This window comes from Hippocampus zosterae, chromosome 7 (genome assembly GCF_025434085.1).
Source record: "Hippocampus zosterae strain Florida chromosome 7, ASM2543408v3, whole genome shotgun sequence".
Classification (NCBI taxonomy): domain Eukaryota; kingdom Metazoa; phylum Chordata; class Actinopteri; order Syngnathiformes; family Syngnathidae; genus Hippocampus; species Hippocampus zosterae.
This window is the reverse complement of record NC_067457.1, coordinates 18,947,630-18,960,836: the sequence shown is the minus strand read 5'-3', so window position 1 is coordinate 18,960,836 and position 13,207 is coordinate 18,947,630. Positions and strand designations below refer to the sequence as shown.

General features: G+C 44.6%; 1 protein-coding gene across 10 annotated transcripts in view; it reads left to right on the top strand.

Annotated features, from left to right (window-relative positions):
• trps1 (trichorhinophalangeal syndrome I) overlaps positions 1-13,207 on the top strand; it is a 96,800-nt gene that overhangs the window by 34,595 nt on the left and 48,998 nt on the right. For 9 of the 10 annotated variants that reach the window (XM_052070297.1, XM_052070299.1, XM_052070295.1 and 6 more), the window contains one exon: positions 6,188-6,651. In XM_052070297.1, the coding sequence (XP_051926257.1) occupies positions 6,639-6,651 (13 nt within the window). In that variant the 5' untranslated portion in view covers positions 6,188-6,638. Of the gene's footprint in view, positions 1-6,187; positions 6,652-7,426; positions 7,490-13,207 lie in introns of all 10 variants that reach the window. The other variant, XM_052070301.1, reaches the window with a different exon arrangement.

Genomic DNA, 13,207 nt, shown 5'->3' with positions numbered 1-13,207 from the left:
AATTTGAACATTTTAATGCCCCGCTGTGATGCGTTTGCGGTCCCGAATGTGCATTCTAGGCGAAGTGTCGTTTTTTTGTTGTAAAACTGGAAAATGTTTGTGCAGTGTTTGACAACAAGACATAAAGTTGTTGGACTACTCTCTAATGATGAGCCCTTTTTTTTGTACAGTTCCGACTAAATTACAACAGTGCACTTGTCTTGCTTTTCTGAGTTATTCAGTTTTGCAGTGTGTGTTTGTGTGCGAAGAGGGTTCATTGATTGGATGTCAAGCATGGGAAGGGAGGTGGTCGCCTCTGCCCTTTTTTTTTTTTTTTTTTTTGAAATGGAAATGAAGAGGGGCACACATCTGGGGGTCTTTGTGGTAGGGAGACGAGGTGGCGGGTGTCCGAGGCCCATGGTCAGGGTGCGAAGGAGACTGTTTGGTCAAAGAGGGTGGGATGAGGAAGCTTTCCTTTTTTTGTGTGTGTGTCAAGAAATAAGAGATAAAAAAATGGAACGTGGATGCCCTTGCTGGCCATTCAAGTTTAGCACCGGGAAGGAGGGATGAGTGTGTGCACTGTTATGAGGACCATTCGAAAAAAGGACACATTTGAGGTAAAATAAGAAGTGCGGAAGGGCACATGGACAAGCAAGGAGATCATTAGCATAGACAGGAGTGAGAGGAAGAGGAGGAAGTGGGAGGTGCAAGGTGGGGGTGGATCACACGCTATAGTCAAAAACTTTATGGCTGACAGTTAAATGTCCTTGTGTGTGTGTGTGTGGAAGAGGAATAGCACGATGGGGGTGGTGTGCTCTGCATTTGTTCTGTGGCATGGCTTTTAGGCTTTTTACTGTTTCACACTCAAAAGTTGTCCTCTCACTTTTGTCCGCAGGGGCTGATTTCACCTCCTCACCGCAAGCGTGCATTCTTTTGCCTCTATTAAAAAAACAAAACCAAAAAAAAACATAATTTCAATCATTAGACTTGAATTTCTTTCATGAAAAAGACGTACTTTTCCACAGAAGAGTTGATATTTACTGCACCCAAGGCGGCCGTTTACTGGGCTGAAGTAGATTTTAACCAAACCTAATGAGACGATTGTGACGCAAGCTAATTCTTTGGGGGCTTAACCTTAAGAGTCCCCCACCCCATGCCCCTCCACAAATATCCAAGTGTAGTTTTGTACAAATTGCAACACTCGATTAAAAAAAAAAGAGTTTATATTCATGTGCTCAATCTCTCGTTTTCTTTTTTCTTTGTTCTTTTTATTTTACGGCTAATTCCTGCACTGCAATTTTTGCAAAGTGTTTGATGTTCCGCCATTTTAATTTCTGAATACGGATGGGGGGGGGATGTGTCAAGGAAGTGTCACGGGCAAGAGGAAACGGCATTGAAGCGCGTCGAAAGCATAGCGCCATTGGAAGTCTACAGAAGATTATGCAAATGTAATCTGCTTAATAAGCACATCCGAAGAAGCATCCATTACAGTTATTTGCGGCCCACTTCGCCACCCCAAAATTCTTTTGAATAGACTGAACTTGAATTTCAATTCAGTGCTGGGGATGCTCAAATGGAATTAGTTGAGATGGCCTACTCTGATATCCGATGGCAGCTGCATGGACTGCACCTGTTTTTGCTTTTGTTTTACGGGGCGATTTGCACAAATCGTTGTGCTGGAAATGGAGGGAATAAACATGCCTATGAATAGTTCTCTCTGGTTTAGGGATGGGCATAATAATCGACGAATTCATCTGCAATTGGAATTGAAACATTGATTTAATTTGCCCAGCCCACCATACTACTTGTTTTTGCCGGTCGCTAGCCAATTGCACACGTTCACCAAATGACAATTGACAGCCCGTGTCAACCCCTTGAATTTGGCCCTTCTATCAGTGTGAGTGTACACAAGTGTGAAATCGGGCTCACATCAGCCCTGATTGTGGTTAATAGCGTTAACCCACCTTTAGTGTTGACGATCGTAAATATGGTTGCCCTTAACCATTTTCCAAGCACATTGGGGAGGAAAAAAAAAAAAACACGAACCAGACCCCACACCACATGATAATCACTCAGGATAATCTTTCAGAAACATGCGGCAATTGCAGATTTTGATTGCGCCCTGGATGGGTGGAAAAATGCTCACATTTGTCTTGATTCTCAGTATGTGTGATCGCAAATATTGAAGAGGTTTAAAAATTACGATTATCAGCACTGCGCAGGCCAGGAAAAAAAAAAACGTAACACACACTAAACCGCAGGATAATCGCAGAGGATAGTCTTTCACATCCAACAATTGGCCCTTTGCTGGATAATTTGAGCACGGCTGTCAGAATGCATTTGCCCGGTTTAAGGATTTGTTATCGTAAATATTAAACATGTCTAGCATGTATGATTGTTGGCCCTGACCATTTCCAAGCAGATTGAAGAGGGGGAAAATGAAAACCCCCAAACCACAGGATAATCGCTAAAGCTTATCATCGAGAGACATCTGATAATAGGGCCTTCGCTGACTTTGTCAAACTGATCATTGTGCGCCCTGCTCAAACTAGAAAACTCACAAACTCTCGCGATCGTGTGACACATTTTGACGCTCCTCTCTGAAATTGACATCACCGATGGCGCCACCGCTTCCCGATAGTGGAGAAACGGCGCTCGGCTCGTCCCTGCAAGCAAATATGAAAGTCAACATTGTGGCTTAGCGAACTGCGTGCTTGCGCGTGTGCGCGTTAAGTTTGTCCAGATACATTTCCCGTCAGTCGGAGAGGGCGGCGGTGGCGAGGGGCCGCGATTCTGCAGGAAACGTCCGCTTCTGCGCGAGTGGAAAAGTGTGCGTGTTTGTGTGTTTACACAGGCGGCAAAGAGTTGTGTCGGTGCATATGCGCCTCGTGGCCGTCTTTCTTCCTTTCCCTTCTCTTTCTGTGGACGGCTTATGTGCGAGTGATGTCATGTTTGAGATTAACCAGACAGACAAGTGCACGTGTGTGTGTGTGTGGGTGTGGTGGGGTGCACTTCCAAAGCGTTTTATATACCTGGTCGACTTTGGCACATGTGTATGTATGTGTGTGTGTGTGTGTGTGTGTGTGTGTGTGTGTGTGTGTGTGTGTGTTCCTCTGGCATGAGGTTTGTTTTCCATAATTTCTGAAAGGGGAAAAAAAAAGGCAGATGGACGAGGCCAGAGAGTCAACAATCAACATGTTGATTTATGCCCGCTACTAGTTCCTTCCATGACGCCCACGATTACTACAAAAAAAAAAAATTTTCTCCTCTGTAATTTGTTTTATTTATTTATTTTTTTGACAGCATGAGAGACTTACCCATACTGAGATACCTGTTGATTTATGCAGCTTGCCCGCGTCGCCCAGGATGAATATGCGCTCTGTATGTCTGGGCCACCGTGAGTTGGAAAGCTGCCTCGGCAGCCACGGGCACAACCAGACGTTATTTGGCTATTCTTTTTTGGAGCAAGGTTTTTCCTGAACGCTGCCAGGGATGCTTCTGCTTGTCAGCTCGTAAAATGGGATTCCATGAATTTGATTCAGTGTCTGCTCTTGCTTTGAACAGGTTGCACTGACGAGCGTGGTCTCAATGATGGTCAGTACTTTTAATGCGTGTTTTAGTTTGTGTTTTTCACACTGGGGCTTCCTTGAAATAGTCATTCCTTTGGACACGTTCAAGCTGCGGCTGCGTCGAATGGCGACGTAATTTGTAAAGTTGACTTTTTATGGTGGTTTAAAAAAAAATAGGATGGTTGGGTCTTTGCTTGACATACAGCAAGGGCCATGCAAGAATGCACAATTGAAAACAAAGCATTGCCATTTTGATGGCTGTTGACTAATCAGATGTGAATGAAATGTTTGATTGTTTGATAGCTGACCTGAAATGATCAACACAATGATAATTGCTTCTGATTAAATGTCACGCGTCTGTAGTCCTGCCTAACCGAGAAGCAAGATTCACCCTAGACTGCTTGACAGCCAGTCGCAAGGCGTACAGGCAGACGAGAGCGGTGCCAACCAACTTGTGTTTAGGTGGGAACTGTACTATTGGCCACGCCTTCTGCGAGCGTGACCGGGGGGTGTGCGGGGCGAGCGGGTGTTTGCGTGTAATCACGTGCGTCGGGCCGTCATGAATGGTACGTTTGAGACGGAGTGTGGAGTTCCTCCCGGGCCAGACCAAATTGGAAACAGAAAAACAAACATCCCCCCGCCCTCCAACCAAGTCAAGTTACCCACCCCCCTCTCGTATACCGGCTAGTGACGCTGCCTGACCTGTCTGGCACAATGTAACAGCCTATAGTCGGACGGGACCACACACACAGCTGTGGAGCAAGGGAGGCGATGGCTGTACTGTGTGGTGGGAAGACATCTGTATGTATGCGGGTGTGCGCGCGCGCACGCGATTGTGTCCCGGGCACTCACGAGTTGGAAAAACAAGCAGGAATCATGCGAAGGTTTGTCGAGAGCTCAGTGACGGATTGATGGGAAAGACAGAGCCATGGAAAGAGATTTGAAAAGTTGGTAGAGGCACACGAGTGGAAAGGATGGAGATAAGTCACGCTGGAGACGCGGCGGATAAGGAGAAAAACAGAGGAACTGTGATGGAGTAAATGAACGAGGAGCCGCTAGACCCAGTCGGGGCTCCGCGGGGAAAATATTCCAACTTTTGACGGGAACGAAAGCCCTTTTCCCATTGTGAGTGAAACAATTTTTCCATCCATCCATCCATTTTCCGATTCGCTTATCCTCAGAAGGGTCGCGGGGGGTGCTGGAGCCTATCCCAGCTATCTTCGGTCAGTAGGCGGGGGGGGGGGGCACCCTGAACTGGTTGCCAGCCAGAGATGAACAACCATCCACGCTCACAATCACACCTAGGGACAATTTTAGAGTGTTCAATCAGCCTGCCGTGCATGTTTTTGGAATGTGGGAGGAAACCGGAGTACCCGGAGAAAACCCGGTGCTGGAATTGAAGCCGCTCTCTGGTCAAGCGTACAAAATACGCAAGCGGGATTTTTTTTTTTTTGTGTGTGTCACAGCAACTCTTATGATGGACGGGTCTTACATGAATCTGACAAAATACAGCCCTGGGTTCTCACTGTGATATCACTATATCAAAACCTTTCAGTGTGATTTTTGTTTTTTTTTTATGGTGCAAAACCACACTCATAGTACCGCTTCGAGATGGGAAGGTCTGAAAAATGACTCATAATTTCTGTAATGACTCATAATGCGCTTGATTTTTCTCGCCAGCAGTCTTCTGTTTCTCTTCCAAAACGCCCCATATCCGTTTTCACATAATGACTCGCTCGCCATCGCGAATGGGCGCCGCCTTTGTTTTCTACAACCCAGACAAAAGTTCGAATGGCCACGTGGAGGGATGAGATTTCCGCCACGGCGAGGGTCATTGTAAAAGCCTACAGGAGACATTGTCGTCTTCTGACATTGGATTGTAAACACCGAGCTCCAAATGAAAGTTACACACACAAATCCCATAGTGACATGACAGTTTATTTTTTTTAATTGACCTGATGGGGCTTGAAAGCACAATAACGGGAAACAATATTAGCTCATTTAATATAGACCGCCACCGCTTGTTAGACCCAGCCGTCAATGCTCTTTCAATCGCTTTATTATAAAGCGAGACCAAAATAAACGCCATATAACAAACACGCAGACCGGCGAAGAGTTAGCCCGTTAACGACCAGCCGCCAACTGGAACTCACAACAGCTAAGACGACCCTCACTTTCTGATGCCGACACCCATGTCACTCACCAGGCAACCCCAAGTGGACCACAGTCATACCTGCTTCTCACATGCACATTTTTTGTATTTAATAGAATAAAATCTGTTTTTATCTGATTAATCCGTCGGATAATCTGTAGCATGACTCATTCTATTGTTTCTGCACCATCGACCCGATACCGTGGGTGACCTACGTCGATCGTAGTAGTTTTGCATGTTCCACAAATGTCACCGACTGCCATATTTCGAGGCCGTCTGGCTCTCGTTTGTGGGATGGATTCGATTTCTCCGTCTACGTTGCAGTCACATTGGCAGCGTGGCATGAAACTCTTTTTCCTTCTTCCACATGACACCCAATTTGCGAGTCTTGGGGTGGGGGGGGGGTGATTCCCGTAAAATTTGTCCTGATATAAAACGCGGTTGCATGTTAAAATGTAAAGCTATTTGTGTTTCTGCCTTCTTCCAGGTGCTGAAGGTGACTTCCCCCCCTTTCACAAAAATCAACAAGTACGGATCTAAACCAGAAGTGAGACTGGACCGCCACCTGTTTTAGAACTTCTCCCGAGGATCTACAACACGCTCCATCGGGCTGCGACGCATAACAGCACCAGCAGCAGTGGACCAGAGCGAGCGGATGCCATGTGGAGTTTAAGACCCTCCTAAAGCTCCCCCTCACCCCCTCTTTCCCCCCCTCCCAAATAAAAAAAAAAAAGAAAGCTGAATGTTTGGCCGCCATGGACCTGCGTGGAGTTATGCGGCCTTGCTGAGAAAGGAGAGCTTGGATTTAGCCTGAGCTCCTGTTACTTTTTTTTTAACCCCCCCCCCCCCCCCCTCCCATTCTTATCGGAGCAGAAACCTCCGGGGCCTAACTGAGCCGCTTGAACAGAACTGATGCCCAGGCATGTTTTTATAACCTGATGACCAGCAGAGGTAAGACATACTTTTAAATACGTTGACAGTAACATCCATAATTTAAAAAAAATTACAATAATAATAATCTCCATGACTCACATTATATGACAAATTCCTTCATTGTTAAATCTTGAACAAGATTTGATGTTAATAATCTATTGTATATTTTTATGTATTTAAAGTAGGGTCACCGACAATATAAACTCCAATAATTTAGATTTTGTATTAATACATCAAAATGTCATGGCAATGACCTATTTTTCTCAATGAATACAATGACGTGATCAAAGATTAAGTCATTCATCAATTCTCATGGGAAAATATACATATTTTTTCCATTTCTCCATTTTTTTAGTGTGTTTGATGTTTTATAATGTATGTTTAGTTTGTATTTTATTTATGAGTATTGTATTATTTATTTCTTTTATTTTCACACTTTTTTTTCCAGTTTATGTTCGATGACATTGTTTCTTGAAACATACACTTGTCTGTCTATCTGTCTTTATCTTTATGTATATACAGTGTGTAAAATGAAAACTTATATATACATAAAATGTGTGTGTGTGTACATACAGTATATGTACGTATTTATGTATGTATGTGTGTGAATGTATTTTGGGTGTGTGTGATTGTATTTTAGGCGGGCTTATTGTATGTGCGTATCCACTCATCATCATAAATAGATATTGTTCAATGCAATTAAAGTTAAAAACTCTGCTGGGGTTCTGGCCCAAAACCAACCAAAAAAAAAAAAGACTTTTGATGATGACTTTTTCTGTCATTGTGTGTTTAGATAAACAATTAGGACAAGCCTGAACATATGGGACGGGATACACACGCAAGGCCTTTTAAGCACGTGAGTGTGTGTGCGTGGGCATGCATGCGTTTGTTCGTGCGTGTGTGTTTGTATGTTTTTCATTATGTGGTACAGTGGCTTTTGCTTAGTGATGTTATTCAGCAGGGCGGGTTGCTTTTAACCGCTTGATGCTTTTAGCTGTGGTCTGCGTGCGCGCTGGTGTCTGCGACTGTCCATGGGTGCGCATATTTGCTTGTGCGTACATGCGCACTTTCGCATGTACGTGCTTGTATGTTGTGGTACTGCGACAGCTTTGATGTTGCCAGCACGAGTCGGATTTGGAACATGTTTTTGTGCAGTTCCCGAAAAAAAAAAATAAACTGAAGGAATGTCAAGTGGAGACAACTTGATGGAGCCTAAAAGTTAAGTCGGGCTGTCATTTCAAACGCGCGCACTCGTTCCTGACGTAATGGCCCTGCGGCATGGTCAATGCTACGTCTCTGTATGACTGGCCAAATATTTTCATGTTTGTTGTTGTTGTTTTTTTAAATGTTACATCATAATCAACGCAACACTACTATAGTGTACCCCACTTGGTTGCTAATTGCTGCCCATGGTCCATCAATGAAGCGCTGCGCCATGTTTGTAAATAATTTTGCCCATGCCATTATTATGATTATTATTTTTTTTAACACATTTGTAATGAATGTAATCACATTGGACTAAGGCTGTAACAAAATGTACCCCCACAAATGACAAATCAAAAGATGCATCTGGGCTGCGGTTGGATTGGAGAAAAAAAAAGTGTTGCCATATTGACACAATCCGCCATAAACTCCTCCCCAGACATGCTGTTCCTGCCTTCGGTAAAGGATTTTCTAGGTTTTCGGTTGATATAGAACGTCGTCACACATTCTCTCCTGGGGTTGGAATCTTGCTCCATGTTAGTCTACCAGTTGTTAGCGTTTTAGCAACAGGAAGTGACAGTGCATCATTCTGTAGCACGGCCATTAGCCCGCACTACACTCACCTACACGCTCACTTTTGGCGTAAACTTTTTTTTTTTTTAATCTTTGTTCGACAAAGTATTTCCCTGGCAGAGACATCTAAATTATGCAGACAAAGATGGATAAAGGCGTTGTCGCCAGACGTCACCGCAATTAATGATTTCATAATTGATTAAATGAATGGAAGAGAGTAAACACTGCAGTTTCATTGTGGTCGCAGTTAATGTGACTTTTCCCAGGTCACATTCGCAGTCTGAGGTGGGCGGGACATGAATCCGTCCATCCATCTTGTTGGTAATTAGGAGACGAGCGCTTATAAATTAAGGGTGTCAAAAATAAATCTTTGCAATTAGGAGAAAACTGCAAAATCGACATAACCACAATGACTATAGGAAATCTGGAGCACCATCTTACCTTTTTTTTCTCTCCCTCCCAAACATCCAATCCAAAAAGCTTGTGTGGAAAGTGTGTGGAAATGTCAAGTATAAAAATGTGACCTTTTGCTTAGCTGTGTGTTTTATGAGGCCACAGTGTTATCAAGATACTATTGACTTGTATTTGTTGCCAACCTGCTAAGCTCTTTTTCAATGTTTTTTTTTCTTGACCATGCCGTGAAAACCACGTTTGCTATCCAATGATGATGATGAGATTCAACCTATAGCTGCAGAACTAAAACCAGAGGACAGTCATGTTCCCGTCCACACCAATATGGACACCGCATGCTTGAGCGGTCTGCTCACACGCCTTGACTAAACTGTTGGAGGATTTATGATTATTGGCCCCAACCATTTGCCAAACAGATCAATGATTCTCAACTGGTGGGTCGGGGGGGCAGCTAGTGGGAGACGTTCCACCCTAGATTTCCTAGCCGGACTGCGTTGAAATGCCTTAATCGGATCAGGTTTGAAACCAACCACATTGCCAACGGGCATACAAACCCAACTCGCGGTTCAGCGTGATCTCGGCTTCCCGAGTCTGATCCTGCACGCTGGGTTTGCCTCATGAGCAATTACGCTGCGTGTTGCTCCTCGCTCCCACGCCAAGCCGAGCTACACCCGCTCACCTGCTTGTATGTGTGCCGCCACAGGGTGTGTTGTCTCCCCGCCCCCCCCCCCCCCTCTCTTTTTGGCTACCACCTTATGCCGTGGCCAACTGAACAAGTGTTAACAAGCTCCGTGCACACTGGATTTATTTAATCCATATGCCGGTGAGCTGTACAGCTGCTGCTGCGAGTGCGTGTGGGAGGAAATGATTGCACCGTCAGCGCCATGGCGTTACTGAGACTGTTTTACTAAAGGAGTTAAACATTTCGGATGCCTTTTAAAAAAAAAAAATGCCGTCTGCCGTTGTGTCCTGACGCTATTATGGCGAAGAGCTTTCAATTACACAAACGCTGTGGGGTGTTACTGGCATGGTGCTTTCATTAGCCGCCATCTGAAGTATCCGAATTTGCCTGAAGGATAAAGAAACAGAAGAATAATCCAGCCATCCATTTTCTATGACATTTATCCTTGTTAGGGTTATGAATGGTCCCATCTGACTTTGGATCAAGTAAATATATTCACTTTCCCATGGCCTGTTAGGTTGGTAAATCTTCTCTGCATGTTCTGAACTCTTCTTTCAACACCGTTGTCGTCTGTAGCAGAATTAGCGTTGAGGTCTGCGCGGCCCGAGCAGCCGCGTTGTTGTTCGTCGTCTTACAAAATGAGCAGCGTACTCATTTTTTAAAAAATTATTTTTTTTGCCTCGCTTGACTCAGCGAGCGATGAATCAATTCCACACGGCTGCTTAATCCCAGCGTCGAGCTCCACAAATGACCCGACGCGTTGCCATGTCGAGTGTGGCGGCGGCGTTCTCACCACCAGTCCACTGGCTGCCAGAGTTGCGTGGTGGAAGTTACTGGAAGTTTGGATTGCTAGTTTGGAATATCGCATGGAAACACATCGTTGCTTTGAAGAGCCACGCCACAGCCAGCCATTCACTGCGTTACCCCCCCCCTAAATTTATTACCTTACTGTGCTATATTAAAGATGTAATCATGCCAGGACAAGCTAAATATCAGCTGTCTTTATGGGGCCGGTTTAAAAGGCCTCAATTGGAATATTAAATTTGGTAGCAATGGATAATTGCCCCGGAATACCTAATGCAGGATGTGAGTGTGCAAGTGTGCTAATCTCTATGGCAGGTTCCTTGCCATTAGCGCACCACCGAACAAGGCAGCAATTCATTCAGCAGATTTAACTGTGCGCGTGCGTGCGTGCGTCTGTGTGTAATACTGCGTGTATCTGGATGACAGGTTTCTAAATGCAGAGTTTGTGTTGTTTTTGGAGAATTGTTTCCGCTCGCCTGTCTGCACCATATGGCCCTATGTGGAAAAAAAGGCCTCTTTAGGGGTTTGTGTGTGTATGTGTGTGTGTGCGTGTGCACACGTCTGTGCGTCTGTGTGTTGTGTGCGCACACAGCGGTCGGCTCTGCCCAGAGTTGAAGCTGTAAAAACAAAAATGTCTTGAGGAAAAGAGAGAGAGAGAAAATAAAAGGGCTGTACTCTGAGCGGTGATGTCAGACGCTACCTCGCTCACTTTCACTCGCCACCTACAGGAATGACAATGCGGGATTTCACGCTGTCACCGCGACACCTCACCAAATACGGTGCACAATGCTGGAAAGGGAAGCGCGTTGATTACTTCAGAGCGCCATAAAATATCTATTAGTCATATGATGTGAATAAAAATGATGTACATTTCAGTACTGTCATCACAGCTTTAGTTTAACGACAGATGAAAACCAATGTTTTAGTACGGCTTTCTTACAGGCGTTGCCAGTTCCCCCAATACCCAGTCCTGGCCAGATTAAAAAAAAAAATGGTGGGTTGGTTGTTCAGGAAAAGCATCTCGTCTAAAAACGATGCCGAAGAAACCGCGGGAGTACCGGTCGGGATGAGCGTTTGACCAGGCGTCTTAACGGTTCCCCGCATATCAAGGTTAGCTTGCTCGCCATCACGTCCGCTAACCATTTGCTGAGCTGACCTGTTTTTGCGTCCCTCAAGTGAGTTCCACTTCCGTCCCTTAGCGAATGTGTTCCGCGGGGGAACCCGTCCGCTCGCTGCCAGACAGACAAATCTGAATATGAATACGGTAAATGTACCATGAAACCCCCCCCCAGTGAGATCATTGATGTCTTTGGCAACAATATCGAACTATCATATCTCCAGTTACTCTGCAATTCCGACCCTTCATGTCCAACAGTTACTGCATATGTATTTTCAAGCCCAGTTTATCCGGCGGCCTGATAGTGTTTCTTACTTCTTTTTGGCTGGTTCCGAAATGATCACTTCTATTCCACCCCCCCCCCCCCCCCACTCCTACCCACCTACTTTTCTCGTGTTTTCTTTGTGTCCGTTTTCCTTGTGACTTGTGGTTTACTTTGGCGGTACAGTTGGCGCAATAGGTCGCCAGTACCGAGACCTGCGAACAATCAACGTCTCGCACATGCAGAAACACTTGAACGCACTCCTCGTCGCTCGTCATGTGTTGACAGATGTAAGAAGATCGATGTGCGCCCGCAAAGAAACCTAAAATTTGGTTTGATAGACTATTCAAAAAAAAAAGAAGGGGGGGGGGCTTTACTTAATTAGCTATAATTGCTCTGTCTGTAACATGTTTTGACTTGAACAAAGCAGTCATAGATCTACTTCTGACTTGAGTGATCATAAACCTCAGACTATTAGGTCAAACAAAGGCAAGCAAAAAAGCGAGTGTTAAGACGCAAAGTCCTTAGAGAAGTGGCTCACTAACTCAATTTGTATTGTAACAGCTGCAAGAAAGGCCTTTTTGTTTCTAATGGCTGCTCTCTTTGGTTTAGTTTCAACATGTTCCATCTAATGTACAACATCTGTTAGGAGAGCAGCCTCTCGTTTTGGTGGCTCCATCGAGTTTCCGCAGCCGAGTGGGCCCCCCCGCCCCCCTCCCTGTCAAAAAAAGAAAGGTTTAGACTTCATGTTAACATGATCGCAGAAGAAATTCTTTATTAGTCCCCTGGAGGGGGAGCAATTATTGAACTTTGTCTCTGTCAACTGAGAAGTATATATCTGCAGAATTATTTTTTTTTGGGGGGGGGATAGTTTTTTTTCTTTTTTTTTAATCCAGAAACTGCAATAAATATTCACACTCAGGGCTGTGCGTTGTCAAGAGCTAAGAAGCAACCTCAAGCACCAGTTAGCAAACACTGCCCCTATATATATATATATTATATATATATATATATATATAATATATATATATATATGTATATATATATATATATATATATATTATATGTGTGTATATATATATGTATATATATACAGTAATGATTTAAAACTTGTTAACCTAGATGAGTCAAATAATTTCGCGCCGCCTGTCGAATCAGGTCAGGTAAGACCGAGACGTCCTCGGCGAACCCCCCCCCCCCCCCCCCCCCGCGGGCTTGAATTCACGCCTGGTCGTAACGCGTCTGATTGGATCTCCCATGCAAATCAAGACCGGGGAGGCAACAAGTCAATTGTGCTGATCGCCCGTTGATTAAAAAGGAGAAAACCGTCGCAGCGCTCCGGGCAAAAAAACGCGATCGCATGGGGCTTTTGATGCACTCCTAATACATTTTTTGTCAGCCAAGTGTAAAAGTCAAATCAAAAGTTCTGCTCATGGTTTAGCCAATATCCTTCATTCGTGCTGCATCCTCATGCTTACGGCACACCCTCGTACTCAGGAAAAAAAAAAACCCTTTTCTTGGA